Source organism: Dermacentor albipictus, chromosome 1 (assembly GCF_038994185.2).
Source record: "Dermacentor albipictus isolate Rhodes 1998 colony chromosome 1, USDA_Dalb.pri_finalv2, whole genome shotgun sequence".
NCBI classification, from domain to species: domain Eukaryota; kingdom Metazoa; phylum Arthropoda; class Arachnida; order Ixodida; family Ixodidae; genus Dermacentor; species Dermacentor albipictus.
This window is the reverse complement of record NC_091821.1, coordinates 301,286,884-301,303,222: the sequence shown is the minus strand read 5'-3', so window position 1 is coordinate 301,303,222 and position 16,339 is coordinate 301,286,884. Positions and strand designations below refer to the sequence as shown.

Below are 16,339 nucleotides of genomic sequence, written 5' to 3'. Positions count from 1 at the left end.
ATGCAAAAACACCCGTGTACTTAGATTTAGGTGCACATTAAAGAACCCCATGTGGTCAAAATTACTGGAGTCTCCCGCTACGGTGTGTCTTGTAATCGGAAAGTGGTTTTGGCACGTGAAACCCCATAATTTAATTTTTAATTTCCTTCTTTTCTGTTTTTTTTACCTTGTTTGCTTCATGTAAAGACTGTGAGTCCTTGGACATCAACCTTACAACATTCGTAAATTTAAATTGGTGCAGGCATGCTGGTCGCATGCTTCATTCATATAAAAAAAAGAAAAAAGACAATGGGAAGTTTTGAAGACAGTTCTTTATTGAAGCATGCCATGTATGGGTCATTTCTGCATTCTGATCTGTTCTATTCACATCCCCAGCATAAAAGCTGCTGACCTTTTGTGAATGGTAGACTGTGATAGCAGCCGTTTATGACTAAAGGCTATTGGTGAATGGGACAATGAAGTGTGCCCTTGGCTGCTAACATTCTTTGCTTCTTCCAGGGTCTGGATAGCCTGAGCAGTGCCAATGTTCGAACTGGCCATGGTATGACAACGGACCCAGCTTTAGTGTCCACACCAAGGCTGGATGGCTACCGCTTTTCTATGGTCAACTTGGAAGGTCAGTTGTAGCTGTTGTTGAGAAAAATGCATGAATACTCGGACAGTTGATTTCTTGCACTGGTAGTTATTTGCATGCATTACATGGCCATTCCACTCCTACATCTTCAATAAAAGGTGAGGTAGTAGCTAACTTTCATCATTCTGAACAAATTGAATGGAAAAGTGCTTATGCTGCTGCATTTTCTTGCATCATGTGCCCTTACCAAATGCAGCTGTCAATTAAGCTGATTGAAAAGATTACTTAATCAGCTGAATTTGCTTTTTTATGCAAGGAGCATCACGAAGTGTAGTACAAAACCCATAGGTTATTGATGTTCTTATATGAACTAGTATAAAAGAATATTTTAGGCAGGAGAAGCCCTTGCACCTATATGACTTGACACTGCAGTAGTTGGTGTCAGTTGGAGGCCTCTTTATTGCATTGGTTAGCGTTGTATGTTGATTTTCTGTTAGAATATGTTACATATGTGATATGAATGCTTTGAATGACAGTATTAATTAAGCCATCAGACAGGCATTTTCATAACTTTTAGAGCCATCGCTTCTAGACATTGTGAATTAAAACATTTTAGTAGGTTAAGTACTCTGAACTGTTATTGACTGATTGAGCCTTGCCTAGAGTATATTTATATGTACAGTGCCATCTACTCCAATGTAGCGCCTCATTAGTACTTACTTGGTGCACAGGGTATAAGAGAACACAAACTTGGAATCACCATAGAAATTAATACTTCCACTATGTTTGTCTAGGTGCTTATCTTGTCAATCTCCTCCATCGTCTACTTAGCACATTTGTTCCTGAGTAACATCATGTGTATGACTTTGGCCCCTAGATTATCTGTAAAGAAATTAATTATGGAAGTAAGATAGAGTAAGAACATTGGATATAGTTGAAGGAAGGTTTTGCTGGTAGCCTTTATTAGTGTTGCATAGTTAGTGCCGTGGGGCACAAGCACGCAGGGACGGACCGACACGTACTGCCGCTTGCTTAGACGAAAGGGAATGACCCTTCTTTATGGGGCCCGAACATATATAGACACACACACAGGTCCCGGGGGGCGCCACACTCTGGTGGCAGCCTAACAAACAGGGCTGAACTGTGGTGACCTCTACATCTCCCCCCTTGAAGCATCGAAGGTTAGACGGGAGGGACTCAGGAAGCCAAACGTGCCAAAAGTTTCACAAGTTCAAATGGCGCGGCGGAACAACAAGCCGGCCGTAACGTGTTCGTGTCACACCGTCACTGCAGTCCCTGGCTGCAGGGGACTGTTGCACAGACTGTCCGAGGGGACCATTGATTCCACGATGTTGGCAGGCTGAGGTTCCTGACAGTGAATTTGCTTCAGTGGTGGTGGTTCCACTCTGGAGGTAGTAGGCCCAAAAGGCACTAGGTGATGCCGGTTGCGCTGTCAGGTGCCACCTCACTCCATTTCGACCATGTAGCTTCTTGGTCTTTGCCCCGGACTGAGGACTGTAGCCTGCACTTGATCAGGTCGCACCCAGACACGCTGACCTGTTTGGAGTGGCGGTAAGTCTCGAGCTCCATGATGCCTGTTGTAGTTGTCGGCCTGCTTCTGCTTGTAAGCCACATCCTTGGCGACGACATGTTTCGTTGGAGGCCAGTTGGGACGTAACTGGGAGTCTTGCTTTGGGGCTCTGGTTCTGAGTTGACGTCCCATCAACAGCAGGGCTGGACTAAAGCCATCGACTCCTGGAGTATTCCGATAGCTGAGCAGAGCCAGATGAGGATCCTTTGACTTGCAAAACAGGTCCTTGATTGTACGCACCATCCTCTCCGCTGCTCCGTTCTATTGAGCGTAGTGTGGACTGCAGGTCCCGTGGGTAAAGCCGTATGACGCTGCAAACGCCACGAACTTTTGCGACGAGAACTGTGGGCCGTTGTCTGATCTGACTTCTTGCGGGATTGCATGGTGGGCAAAGATTGATTTGATAGTGTCAATGACTGCCTGAGCTGTCGTGCGCCTCAGGGTCACCACCTTAGGGAACCTTGAGTAATAGTCCACCACCAGGATGAACGTCTGGCCGTTGAGGTGGAACAAGTCCATTCCAAGGAATTCCCAGGGATGTCCAGGTAAGGCCGTGGAGAGCAGGAGCTCTGCAAAGTTCACGCGGGTGGAAGTGCACTGTTCACAGTTAGCGACAAGAGAGGCAATGTCTGTCGAGATACCAGGCCACCAAACTGACTCCCGATCGAGAGCTTTGGTCCTGTTGATGCCCTGATGACCTTCATGCAACAGCGTCAAGACCGCTGGTCGAAAAGACGATGGGATGGCTATACGGGCGCTTTTCAGCAGAACACCGTCGCAGACAGAGGGCTTGTCTGCCACAGAGGCATACTTTGAGAGGTGCAGTGATATCTTGGTCTTTTGCGGCCAACCGTGCTGGCAGTAGGAGCCGAGGGCCTTGCACTCGCCATCGGACTCTTGTGCCTGTCGCATGTCTTTAGGGCTGAGTGGCAAGACTTCCGACATGCAGCCAACTACCTGAGTTGCAAAAAGTTCGATAGTGTCCAGAGGAGTGGGTGGCTTGTAGGTGATGCGCGACAATGTATCGGCTGAGGCTAGCAGCTTTTTGGCATGTGCAGCATGTGGAACTGGTATCGCATGGTCTTCAGCCGTAGTCTCTGAATACGAGGCGGCAACATGTCCAATTCCATCTTGCCCAGAAGTGAAACGAGTGGCAGGTGGTCAGTCTTGACGTCAAAGGGGATGCCACGGACGAACTTGTCGAACCTTTGGTTAGCTCACGTTGTTGCCAATGCTTCTTTTTCAGTCTGGCTGTAACGCTGCTCAGTCTCGGTCATTGACCTCAAAGCGAATGCGACTGGGCGGCGCTCTTCTGAGGGTTGCGTCTGTAGCAAAACTGCGCCGAGTCCGAATGAGCTTGTGTCTGCAGACACTGTAGTAGCGTATGACGGGTGGTACTTGGCCATGCACCTGTCTGACGTCAAGAGTTCCTTGATTTTCTCGAATGCTGCCTTTTGCTCGTGCCGCCACGCCCAACTCGCAGACTTGTTCAGTAAGGCTCTGACCTGTGCCGTGACATCCGAGATGTGTGGCAAGAACCTGGCAAGATGATTCACCATTCCGAGCAGTCTTCTAACGCCGGTGACGTCCGTTGGAGCTTCCATGGCTTTGACTGCTTCTACCTTGCCCGGATCTGGCCTGATGCCCTGTGCTGAGACGATGACTCCGAGGAAGGAGACCTCGGGTACTCAAAATGACACGTGTCCTGGTTCAATGTGATACCTGCTTTTGCAAGGCGAGATAGCACCTGGCTCAGTCTGGCGTCATGTTCCTGGCGGGTGCGTCCAAAAACCAAAATATTGTCTATCATATTGGCAACTCCTTCTTGGCCCTCCAGGATTCTTGCCATCTGCTTTTGGAAGTACTCTGGTGCGGAAGTGATGCCAAAGGGGAGCCGGCAGAAGCAGTATCAGCCATATGGGGTGATGAATGTCGTAAGCTCTTGGGAATCTTTAGAGAGCTTCACCTGGTGGAAGCTTGCAGTCGTGTCCAGCTTCGAAAAACCTATTGCATCGCCGAGGAGGCCAAAGACTTGCTCGACAGTTGGTAGAATATGTTGTTCCCGGAGGACGACCATGTTCAGTTGTGTCAAGTCGACGCAGAGCCGGTAGGAACCATCGCCTTTCCGGACAACGATGAGACCCAAGCTCCACGGTGCTTGTCGACCCTACGGATCACGTCTGCGCTTTCCAACTTGTCCAGTTCGCGTTGTACGATGTTGAGCAGCGAGATGGGGATCCTGCGAGGTATGCTTAGCGAGAAAGGTACGGCATCAGGTTTGAACCGGATGTTGTATTCGTCCTTGAGAGTGCCCAATCCATTGAAGAGCTCGGCGTGCAGCGTCGCTTTTGAAGTCTTGAGTTGATCAAGAAATCGAACTACTTGGAGGGCTTGGAGTGCTTGCAGTCCCAGAAGAGACGCAGTGAGAGACTGGATCACGTAGAGGCGCTGACAGCTTGTTTTCCGTTGCCACCGAAATTGTGCCAGATATGAGCCCAGCACGTGCAGTGGCTGTCCTCCCGGGCCAGTGAGCAGAGTATTGACTTGGTCAAGTTTGTCAGGCAACGTAGGAAAGTCGCTGGAAACGGCAAATACTTGGCTCCGGAGTCAACCTTGAACTGCGCTGTGTAGTCGTCAACGGTGATGGTGACAAACTTTGCCGTGGCCGGCGTCGGGACAGCATGCAGGTGAACGGAGCTGAGCTTGTACTGCTTGAACTTCCGCGAGCTGCTTACTTCGGCAAAGCGGCCTTTCTTTTTGCAGAAGTTACAGGCGGAGCGTCGGGCTGGGTAGTCTGAACGTCTATGAGGTGCACGGCCGCAGAATTCACATGAGGACGGCTCGCATGAGCGCTCTGCTTGCGGCTGCGGCGAACGAGGCTTAGCGCCAGAGCGACGACGAGAGGGGAACTTGCTAGCTTTTGTGGCGTCAAGGTTGAGCTCGCGGGAGTGCTCGGTGCGGTTCTGGGGCAACGCCTTTTCCCTGTCGGCATCTTCGGATTGACGGGCTTGTGTCCAAGCGTCCTGGAGTGTCAACTTCGCATTCCAACACAGCTAGTCCGAGAGACGGGAGTCACGGAGGCTGACGACGAACCGGTCACGTACGAGCCTTTCCTCGACAGCAGCTGACGGATAGTTACAGCGCTTAACCATCCTGCGCAGTTCTGTGTAGTACGTGTCGACGCTTTCATCGGGTAGCTGAACACGTCTGTGGAACCGTGACAACTCGTAAAGCTTGTGTGCCGGGTGCACAAAGTGCTCAGTAAACGGGTGGCAATGGCTTCGTATGAAGCGAGCGACTGGGCGTCGAGCGAGAAGGTCTCGAGAAGCAGGCGGACCTCCGGGCCCATGCAGTACAGTAACGAGCGTACCTGCATGTCTTCCGACGCTTGCGTCCATCCTGAAACCGCTGCATTGTCTTCGTAGCGGCTGAGCCATGTCCCCCACGTTGGTAGGTTCGCGAAGTTGAATGGTGCTGGTGGCTGGAAGTTGACGCCATACAGTTTCAGCGGCTCGCCAGTCTGAAGAGACATCTTGGTGCCTGCCTTCCTATGAGGTGAGGGCTAAGGCAGGGGGGCGTTATCCAGCCACTTCTGACACCATGTCGCGTGATTAGTGCCGCGGGGCACGGGAACGCAGGGACGGACCAACACGTACCACCGCTTGCTTAGACGAAAAGGGAATGACCCTCCTTTATGGGGCCCGAACATATATAGACACACACACAGGTCACAGGGGGCGCCACACTCTGGTGGCAGCCTAACAAACAGGGCTGAACTGTGGCGACCTCTACAATTAGTTGTCAGTTGTCTTGCCCTGCAGGTAAAATGGTACTGCCCCAGTGGCAAGCCAGGAATTTTTTTCAGCTGCAGGGGCATGCACCTGACCGGGGTTGGGGGAAGGAAATGGGGGAGGGCGGCTGGGTAGGTGGCAGCGTCTTGGTACGCAGAAACTTTGGAGGTGGGCACGTTCACCCGCCCTCCTCAGGATACGTCCCTGTACGGCACTGTATTCACTCGTATCAGACCGCCCTTGTGTTTGGCATGCACGTTCTACTTTCGAAGTCAAAGTTTGAAGAAAAATAACGAAGAAAAGGAAAGGTCCCCGCAAGTTATGTGCCACAGTGCATGCTGCATTCACACAATGACCATCTTTGGGAGTGTACTGATGAGTCAGTATGCTTCAGTGACAACAAGAGTGACGTTGCGTTCAGTAGTGTTACAGAATGCAGCAGAACTTGATTATTGGAGCTAAATTTTGAATAAATGTGTGTGTAGTGTTTAGCTGGAGCTTGCATTATCTTCATGTCATTTGCGACATCATCCGTGGTTTTAGTGAGTGTTCATTTGCTTAATTTGTGTAAGAGCCATACCCTGCTAAAATATTTTTTTAAATTATAAAAAATAAGAAAGGTTGGCAGATCTCACGCACATGTGGGAATCAGTTATAAACAAAGCTTTCTTTTATGCGTACAGAATTACCTTCACTTTGCTTCTTCTTTGCTACTGTATAGCTCTGCACTCCTAGCTCAATGCACAGGCTAGTTCCATTTTGTTTACTTCACCTCTCTCTCTCCACACTTGGCCACTTTTGTTGCCAACTTCTTCACTTCTTGTTGTGCTTGTCAATCTGGACAGCTACCCGGTGCAATGTACCTATGTTAGGGGACAGGATGTTCACATACCTAGGGGCACATACCCAGTTGCTCATGTCATATAATCAGGAAGACAGCAGCAGCTGACACCCAGTAAGTGGTGGGAAGAGTCAGACTTCTACAATGTGTAGATCTTACAAGAGCAAATATGCCAGTGAGACAGAGGCGCCATTAGTGACAGGCAATGAATGCAACCAGATGTACTCCCCCCCCCTTTACCAGAAAGCCAAGATGTGGAGCTGGATGCGATCCTGGGTGAGCTGTGTGCTCTGGAGACGCAATTTGAGCGCGAGATCAGCCAAAAGGGCCACCTGCTCGGCCGCCATGCCAGCACGAGCCCAGTGCCACTCGTCGTGCCCTCAGTCACGGCAGCATCCGCCGTGATTGGCCAAGTGTCGCCTTTCAGCTCGGGCACCTCCAGCCAGCGTTCCTCTGGCCACAGCCGGTCCAGCTCTTCAAGTGGGGGTCGAACCAAGCTGGACTTTGGGCCTTTTCAGGCAAGAATGTTTTACGAGACCACGTGGTTTTGTTCCTATATTCAGAACAGAATGACTGTGTTCAGACGCAGCTATGGCACAGGCTATCCTTTAGAAAAGGTCACAGGTTTTCATACTTGTCAAAGCCAAACACTAGTCTTTTTGCATGGCAATTAAAGACGCGCAATTCATATAAGGTGACGTTTTCTGAGTTTGTATCAATCGTCTGCAAGCATGTCACGGCACATCCATATTGTGCTAGCTTATACAGGCATTCTCTAGTGCACTAGCGCTAAGGTTTCCAATCTGGCTAAAAGCGATTGTATGTCTGTCCGTACACTGAAGAAGAACCAACAGCAGTGCCGTGCACCGGAGAGAAGGCAAGGAGTAGGTACACTATGTGTTTAAGTAGAGTAACCACCTGCAGCCAATGACACGCTTGCACCTCGCCATAACCATTTAGCATAACCATAACCCTACTTCGTCAAATAGTCATAACCATTTAGCAGAAATTCTGTTCTAAATTTTGAAAAATGTGAAAATAAAAGTTTGGAATGAAGTGTGTTGTTGTTCTAGTTAAGCCTCGTGCACAGTTTATTGGCGGAGCTTTATTTGAATTGGTTTAGAAAACGTCACCTGGCATATGCTGCCGTGCCAGTAAACCTCCCGTTGACAGTTCTCGAGTCTCATGTCTTTCACTTTGTTTTTCTATCTAATTAGTTGGCTTCTAATGTATCAAAAAAGGAAGCCATTGCCAGTCTCAGCTGGAAGCCATATTGGCTTTTGTTTATGATGATTTGCAAATGATGAGTTGGGGTTTTTCAGTTGTGCCACATCACAAAGGGACAAAAATGTTGTTAAATAAGAGCGGTTATGTTTGCTACACATATGAGCTGCACACTCTTACTGGAAATGCACCAAATGTGTGTTTGGCAGCTGGATAAGAGAAGCATACTGTGCTTATCTTTTTGTGAGCACGGTTAATTTTGACCATTTTCAATTTTGGAACAGGATGGAATTGTGTCCACAAATGGAGCCATTAGGACAGACAGCCCTGACAATGACTCGGCTTTCTCGGACAATGTCTCGATGCTCTCCTCCGAGTCCTCAGCCTCGTCTGGTGGCGGAAACAATGTCCTGCGATCTAGTGCTGACAGCGTTCGCTTGCCCAAGGCCAACGCTGGCCTGGTATCATCACCCTGTCAGGTGAGGGGAAATGCTGGCTTTGTTTGAAACATTGCTTGCTGGTATGCCTGCACTTTTCATTGTCATTCAATTTTAAATCTCGGGCATCAGTTGAGCATTTCTATGTGACAGATTTAATTTGCTTTGCCAGTGCAACAAATTTCTTTCACGTGTTCATGTCCGCATTATCCAGGGGCATGGTTGTAGTTACAAATGTTCTTGTACATACTATGTAGTATTATTGCTATAACAGACCCAAAGTTAATAAATGTTTTACTGGAGTTGGATTTTTATTGTTTTTCTGTGCAGCAATCATGCTTGCTTTTTTTCTCAAAGCATTGCTTTTCGCTTAGCCGAGCATCTGCACATTGTTCTGAACTAAACGTAACAGTGCAAACACCTAGGACGAGCCACAATAAGAAAGACGCGACACACACTGGCGCTGACTAACAACTTCCTTTTTTCTTTTCGTCGTCGATGCATGTATATACCTAGGCCACACAACCGCGTAGGCACAGAGAATGCATTACTGACATCTGCCAACTTATCGTATACGCAAACGTAGAAAATCAATTTCTGATGGGTGCAGGGACAAAGATGTGTCACTAATGCAATTATTTCCTTGTCTTTTTATGTGATAGGCCTCTAAGGCAAGCCAACCCATGTTCATTCTTGCTTTTTCCAAGAATTATCGTCCATTATTGTACATTGTATTTGCTGAGAATGTGAACAATCAGTGCCATCTATTTCGTTAGTCTGTCCTCAGTTGCACAACCTGTTGATGGTGCTTTCTGTGATGTGCCGCTTTCTCTTGTGCCTCGTTGTCCCCCGAACTCCCCCAAGGTGCATGTTTGTTGCTTGCCTGTGTGTGTGTGTGCAGCTCTTAGAGGCCATCAATGCCCAGCTGAGGTCTGTTCAGGCAGGCATTGAGCTGGACACCCCACCCCCAGTGAGTCATATTCTTCACAACTATGGCACTCGGCACAAAGCCTCTGTGCTGCTTGTCAATCCCGCAATTGTGTGTGTGTTTCTGAGTTGCAGCAAAGATAGTATGTGCAAGTCATGTTAGGCACTCATTGGTCTGCATCAGCAGTTCATTAAATTTTTGGTCGGGGTGTACCCTTGTGGAAAACTAGTTGTCTGTTTACATTAGTCTGACCTTGATGGTACAGACCAAGTTGTTAAAATTATCCAGCTAGTTGAACTAAACAAGGGGCAGGAAAAAGGCCGAAGTACACTGCTGGTTCATTTGGTAGGATTGGCCAGATTCTAACATGTCCTCTAATTGAACACGCACTCACTTTTTATGGATTCACAGTAGAAATGATATTAGAACAAAGTAAAAAAGATTGCACATACACAAATGTTTAGCAAGAAAAACGTAGCATGCTTGCAATCTGACTTGTTGCCACTAGCTTAGTGTCTAAAATAGCTTATCTTTTGCATCAGATTTCATAATCAAAGACTGAAGGAGGCATGCGGTCGTCACTGGCACGTTACGCAAGAACATGTTCTGTTGCCATCTTGTGATGGCAGTGGGGGGATGTGGAGTGCGAGCTGTTGCAAATGCGGTTCTGGGTGACCATCAAAAACATGCAGTCCTTGAAGCAATCTTTTGGGGAAAAAGTAAATACTGTAATTAGATATTCATTGTGAGCTACCGTCCTCATTTGAAAATTTCCCTAGCACAGGCTAAAAACAGCCAAGGCAAATTTTCTAGCAAGAAAAACGTGGCGGATGCTTAAGCTCCCCCTTTAAGAGGAAACTTTAGCTCGGGCCCAACACCGACGCAGCCTATTCAAATACATGTAAAACGCAAAAATGTTTATCTGACATAACCCCTGGACCGATCTTAATGAAATCTGTTGCATTTGAGAGATAAAGTTAAATTCTAGTGACTGTTGGAAGCGAAATTTCAATTTAGGGCTTGCATTTTGTTAAAAGGATTTTCAAATATTCTACCGCTTGAAAAAAATAGGAGCACGACGTTTACAAATTCATAGCTCTGCATCAAGGACAGATATCGCGGTCCTCTAAATGGGACCCATTCAATCATTAAAAGCGGACAAATTTGGTATGTCATTTTACATCTTATGTGAATTTGTTACGTTAGTTACAAGGGTTCTGCAAAAGCTCTATTTACATATTACTAAATTTTTTTTATATTCATGTGTATCATATCAATTTTGTCCGCTTTAGATGTACTATTAGGTGCAATTCACAGAACTGCTATATAATTTTTTTGTTGTTAAGTTACAGAGTCGTAAACTTGATAATTTCGTTCTTTGAAAATTTTGCCAATTTTTAATAAAAAATAAATGACCTAACTAAATAATTCGAAATAAACAGTCACTAGATTTTACATTTTTCTTTTAAATGCAACAAACCTCATCAAATTTGGTGCAGTGGCTGCCGAGAAAAACGAATTCTCCTTTTACATGTATTTAGATAGGAGTACCCGAGCTAAAGCTTCCTCATAAGAGTGGAACGCAATAGCATTCAAAGGTCCCTGACTCATGCTTCCCAGCAACTTCCCAGATCTCGCGCTTCCCGGCAACTGGAACGTATGTAACCATAATGTTTACTGGGAAACGCTGGCCGGGAACGCTATGCACGGAGGTGGGCTTTCTGGTAGAAACGTGGCCTCTTGTGTGGGCCACGATGCGACGGAGGCCAGCTGGAGGTATTGCAAGGAACTGGGTGCGCCTCTCCGTTGCCCCCAAGGCACCCATACGCCGGCGTGTGCAAATGGCAGGCGCCGTGGCTGGCTAGTGAATGGTAGAAACGCTGGAAAAGGATATTTCTTTTTTAGTTTTAACATAGCAGAATTATGTTTTCTCATATAGTCAAATTACGATCCGAGAGCTATCATGTCTGTAGGTTGTGTGTAAGCCATAGTTTACGATTTTTCTGGGCATTTTACCTTGAGAAATTCAATTAGTTGAGTAAATTCCTTGCGTCACATAGAGGGCCTGGGTATGGGTGGTTCTAAAATCTTTTTGCCAATGCAATGTCCGACATCGGATTTTTTTCGACATGGGCTCCTTAACGTTGTCGCATTAAAACACAAGGAGGGCTCGTATGGTGCTTTTTCGCCTTGACATGATCAACCAACAAGCTCGCATTGCAACCCTGGTCAAGAACAGCTGTTTTCAGGTGTTTGATGCATTCACTCTCCCCTAGCACTGCAGACACTGGGGTCACCACTGGGGTCACCACTGGGGTCATGCGTCTTCAAGCCAATCAGACAAGCTCGAATTATTCAGTGAGGGCCAATTTCAGGATCAAAATAGTGAAAGCTTTGACCCATAGAAATGTTGAAGAGCTGGCGCGGACTTTTTGTTGGGAATGAACTAACCACAACATCGAGTTATCTGGAGTTGAATTAACTGGCAGCCTAGTGTATTTCGTGGCCTACTAAAGGAAAACATGTTATGCTTCCTGGTTCAGTTGGAAAATTATATTTGGGGCCATTCCATGCATGCTGTGCACCTCACTAAGGACTGGTACAGATGTTCTAGTTGTGCCAATTTGCTACCTTTCCGACCTGCTGTGTCAAGCTGGGCCAGAACCGTAAGAATGCACCCAGGCTACCTCAGAGCATTAAAACAGCGCAACCAGCAGTAAACGCCGGCTAGCACTGCCAGGAGACCAGATGAGCTCTGCTGGCTTGGTCACCCGCCATCAGGAGACATCTCGGTTGATTTAAACGACTTTTCACGTTGCAGGTGTAAATTCCAATCACTCAATGTGTTTATTTTATTAGCGTATGGTTGTATTGTTTACCTAAATGCAAGTGCACATAGTTGTAAAATGTAAATGCAAAAGTTTTCGATGGGCTGCGGGTTGCTTGCAAGCAACACCGCAGCTGTGCACAAGTCGATTTGAGTGTAGGGATGTTTGGTATGAAGTAATTTGAAGCACCCGTGCTGTAGGAATGGTACCAATTTTGTTTTCTGCTGAAAGAACACTCTTAGAGGCCTCCCTGCAAATTTTTTGGCCACGCACAACGCTTATGTCCTTAAAAGCCGATTGCAAGGAAGTTTCACTTTGGCTAAGTTTTTTATAAATGAGTAGTGTGTACCACTGGACCAATCTTGGCAAAGCCGCAGCGCTGATGATTGTGCAGTTTTTTTGGTAACAGCCTTTGCTCGGCACCTAAGCAGATGAGGCATGCACGTGGTGGTTTCGCTATGACGCAAGTCCCAGCACGTTGCATCCATTATCTCTCAGCATGCGATGGGCAGCCACAGGCACCGGGCACTAGGGCTGGCTCGCATAGCTACGCGTGGAGAACCACACAGTCTGATTGGAGCATGTGGTAGTCCGAAGGTCTCACATGGGGAGAGGGCTCATTGTGGCAACCTAAGCCGTGGGATCTGCGCAACGCAGCTGCGTGGTCGCTCGGATTGCAGAGGTCAGGCCGAGAAGCTGCGTGTTAAATCACGCGTCGCTTCCAGTGAGCAGTAATGGCGGCATTTTTTTTCCATTTATTTATTTATTTATTTATGTATTTATCATACGCTCAGGGCCAGAAGCATTACAGAAGGGAGTGGTGCAAAAGAAGGCGTGGCACATAGGAAGTAAACAAAATGCATCTATTAATAGGAACAACACGCAATGCTAGAATACAAGAGGTGTCTTTCTATACAATGTTAGCTGCTGTGTCACAAAAAAGAAATTCCTGGTTATAAAATTTTAGCTAAAGTTTCGCCAAAAAGGCTGTTATCATTAGTGTTTACAATGTCGATGGGAAGGTGATTTCAATTTCACTATGAAAAACGACTGTTTTTGTGAGCTGTTCATTCTCGTGCTCGTATTTCAAAGGTTAAATTTTGCATGAGAGCTACTCTATAACTACATTATCTTTAACTAGGATACTTGCGCAGCCTGATATTTTATTGCACTTGGTGCTTAATATGGAAATGCAAGTGAAAAGTAGTAATGTGCGTAAACATGTTTGTGCCAATCTAGGCTGACACACATGCAAGAATTCGCACTGGAAACGGGGTTGAGTTAATAACACACTTTTGCAAGGATGCGCTGATCGGAAGCTGCTTGCACGCTTGTGTGGTGCACAGAATCCTGGTCACATGTTATTGACCTTTAGAATTTGTGTGCACATCACATTGTAATTGACTTTGTTTATAGTGTTGATGCAATTGTGTGTTATCCCAGGCCTAGGCAAACATTTTGTATGACAATGTCATTTTTTATCTGCGCTCATACCTTTCTTAGTTTGCCTGACATGCATGATCAGATGTGATGTATGACCCCTAAGTTTAAAGAAACTCGGTTCATGTTACTCTTGCCACCGATTTACATCATCCTGTGGACTGGCTTGACTGTGTCGTGACGTATGCTGAACAAGCTCAGATTCGCTGCTGCACAGGTGCAGCAGCGAAGCTTGTTGTTTGAACTTGAGAGAAAGGAGGAAAGCAGGTGGTATCTTTGTGAACCAAACTGTGTGCCATTCTTTACGTGACCATGTTGTGTTGTGCACCATGTGAGCCTCTCATATTTCTCTGCTTGTTAGTACCTTTTCTCCTTTTTCTCTTCACCTTTCTCTCTCTCCAACCCTCCTCTCTCTTCAGGCAGAGCAAGCTGCACGTCTCAAGGCTGAAAAGATTAAGATAGCTTTGGAGAAAATGAAGGAAGCCAGCGTGCAGAAGGTAGCCAACACCTCTTCTGTGTGAATGTCTCTGGTGCAGCTCTTGCACTTCTTGTGGCTGTGTTGCGTGCCCACTTCAGCCGTCACGTTAATGCTCCTGCATTATGTATCAGGTGAGGTGTAGCCGTGGTGTGAGTGTAATGGCACTATACGGTCAACTTTGCCAAGAAGGTGCAGTGGGCACAAACAAACCACACTGTCACACTGTGCCATTATCGTGCACATTTCCAGATAGCCACCAACAGTGTTGTGCGTTAGCTTCAGCTAGGAGCTTTTGTTTCTAATGCACAAAATAATAATAGCGATAGTATCAGTGTCACGGCTTGTCACCCGTTCACCGTCGGTGCGAAGTCGGCGACGCGGCGTACAAGCCAGTTGGTCGTTCCACGCTCAAGCGAACATAGCCAAGGAGTCAGAGTTGGGCGAAAGAGAGAGAAAAAAAAATGTTATCCACTGACAACGATACACAAATTCAAAGAAACAGAAAAACACTACACACATGCACTTAATATAGATCAATGACGACGACAAAAGAAATACGAGCAATTAGCAGTGGATATAAAAATTAGCAGTACACAAGAATACACTTAACGGTGGTCCACTAAACAGAGTTCAGAAGAAAATAAATGATGGCATACGCATGGCCGGGCAGCAGCAGCAGCAAGTCCAGTTGATAGCAGAGTTTTGCCGAAGAACGCTGGCGAGCCGATCTCATTGCAGTGGATGCGATTGCTGGGCTGGGTTTCCCAGGAGTCTACGTCTGACTGGGTTCCCAGTGTAGTCTAGGTCTAGTTCAAACGTGGCTAGGTGGCCCAGGCAATACTGGACGGCACTAGCCCCTCGACGCTTCTCAGCAGATCATAGGTTCAGCTTCTAGACTGCTTAGCTCGGTCTAAAACCTGCGTTTAAATAACTTCTCCTTTCCCTAGTTCCCTGTGTAGGGGAACGGCAGATATTGGTGACGATCCAGCGAAGTTCACCCATTTGTATCCTGGCTCCTCCCATGATCTTGGCCGCGCCTCTTTTAATTAGGGGCGAGGGAACGGGTGATTCCCCCCTGCTGCTAGAGGTCGCACACTTGTGTTGCACTGCACATGCACACCCTCGAGTCGGTGGAGGGCCTCTATTGTCCGTTCACAAACACACGAGGAACGACGCCAGCCGGCCATACGGTGCCGTCGACGCACATAAACTGTCAGCAATTCGTGGGCACGCGATTGCACAGAGGCACCACTTATTTCGGGTTATTCGCACCCCTGCCATCTTTTCAAGCTTCTCAATGCACGCATGGGGCAGAGAATACAGAGGGGTTCTTACAAAAAGATGTTGGGACATCGCGGTTGCGCCAACAACAATGACAAAAAAAAAATCTCTAAGCCTGCCTTAGAAATTTTTTCGGCCATTTGCTTTCGGCCTATTCCCACGACCGTTTTAGTGGCCGTTCATCGGTGCTTCACAGAATTGAATAATGCTGCACCGTGACAGTCAGTATGAGGTATTTAAGCCCTGAAAGAAAAAACAGTGGTGCCTTTATTTTTTCACTCTTTTCTATCTTTCATTTGTTCCCCTGTGATCAATTTATCTGCAGGGTTCTGCTGTACAATGTTGTATCATGCTGCACTCTTCAGTGAAGCAAGCGAGGTGCAGTTCCAGCTGCCTGATCATTTCCCAATGAGGGAAACATGCAAGGAAAAACCAAAAACACAACTTTGTGAAAAAACAAAAGAATGCAGCATGAGCTTGAATCTGCACAAGTCCATTGAACAATGAAACACTGCAATCAGCGATGTTTGGTTATAGCACACAATGTTTAAAGCAACATGTCACAATAACAAGGATCATTTGGGCACACTTGCAGAGGTGAGCATGTGAAACCAAATTAGAATCTCTGGCTGTTATGCACCGGGGACAGAAAAAAAAAAGTAGCAGTGACATGTTACTGTATTCAATGAAACTACTAAGGGACTTCAGTAGACAAACATATGCAATTGGCAAACAGCCACCAGTAAGGGCTGCACAACTCTTTGTGCTGAAGGCTATGCTGCTCTTGCTCCTTTTCTGCCATCTTTTAGTGCTCACACTTGGTCCACGTACTTGTGGTGCATCAGTTACTTGGCGGCACCATAATGGTAGTGCCATTACAAAGTTTGGCTGCTTTGGCACGAGCTAACAGCTGCTTGCTGTGTAAA

The 16,339-nt window shown here is 46.9% G+C and overlaps 1 protein-coding gene across 7 annotated transcripts in view; it reads left to right on the top strand.

Moving 5' to 3' along the window:
* Nucleotides 1-16,339, top strand: part of pico — a 263,380-nt gene that overhangs the window by 166,995 nt on the left and 80,046 nt on the right. For 4 of the 7 annotated variants that reach the window (XM_070531479.1, XM_070531478.1, XM_065455552.2 and 1 more), the window contains 5 exons: nt 499-616; nt 7,041-7,315; nt 8,306-8,500; nt 9,360-9,428; nt 14,074-14,151. In XM_070531479.1, the coding sequence (XP_070387580.1) occupies nt 499-616; nt 7,041-7,315; nt 8,306-8,500; nt 9,360-9,428; nt 14,074-14,151 (735 nt within the window). The remainder of the gene's footprint in view (nt 1-498; nt 617-7,040; nt 7,316-8,305; nt 8,501-9,359; nt 9,429-14,073; nt 14,152-16,339) is intronic. The other 3 variants (XM_070531481.1, XM_070531482.1, XM_070531483.1) reach the window with 3 other exon arrangements.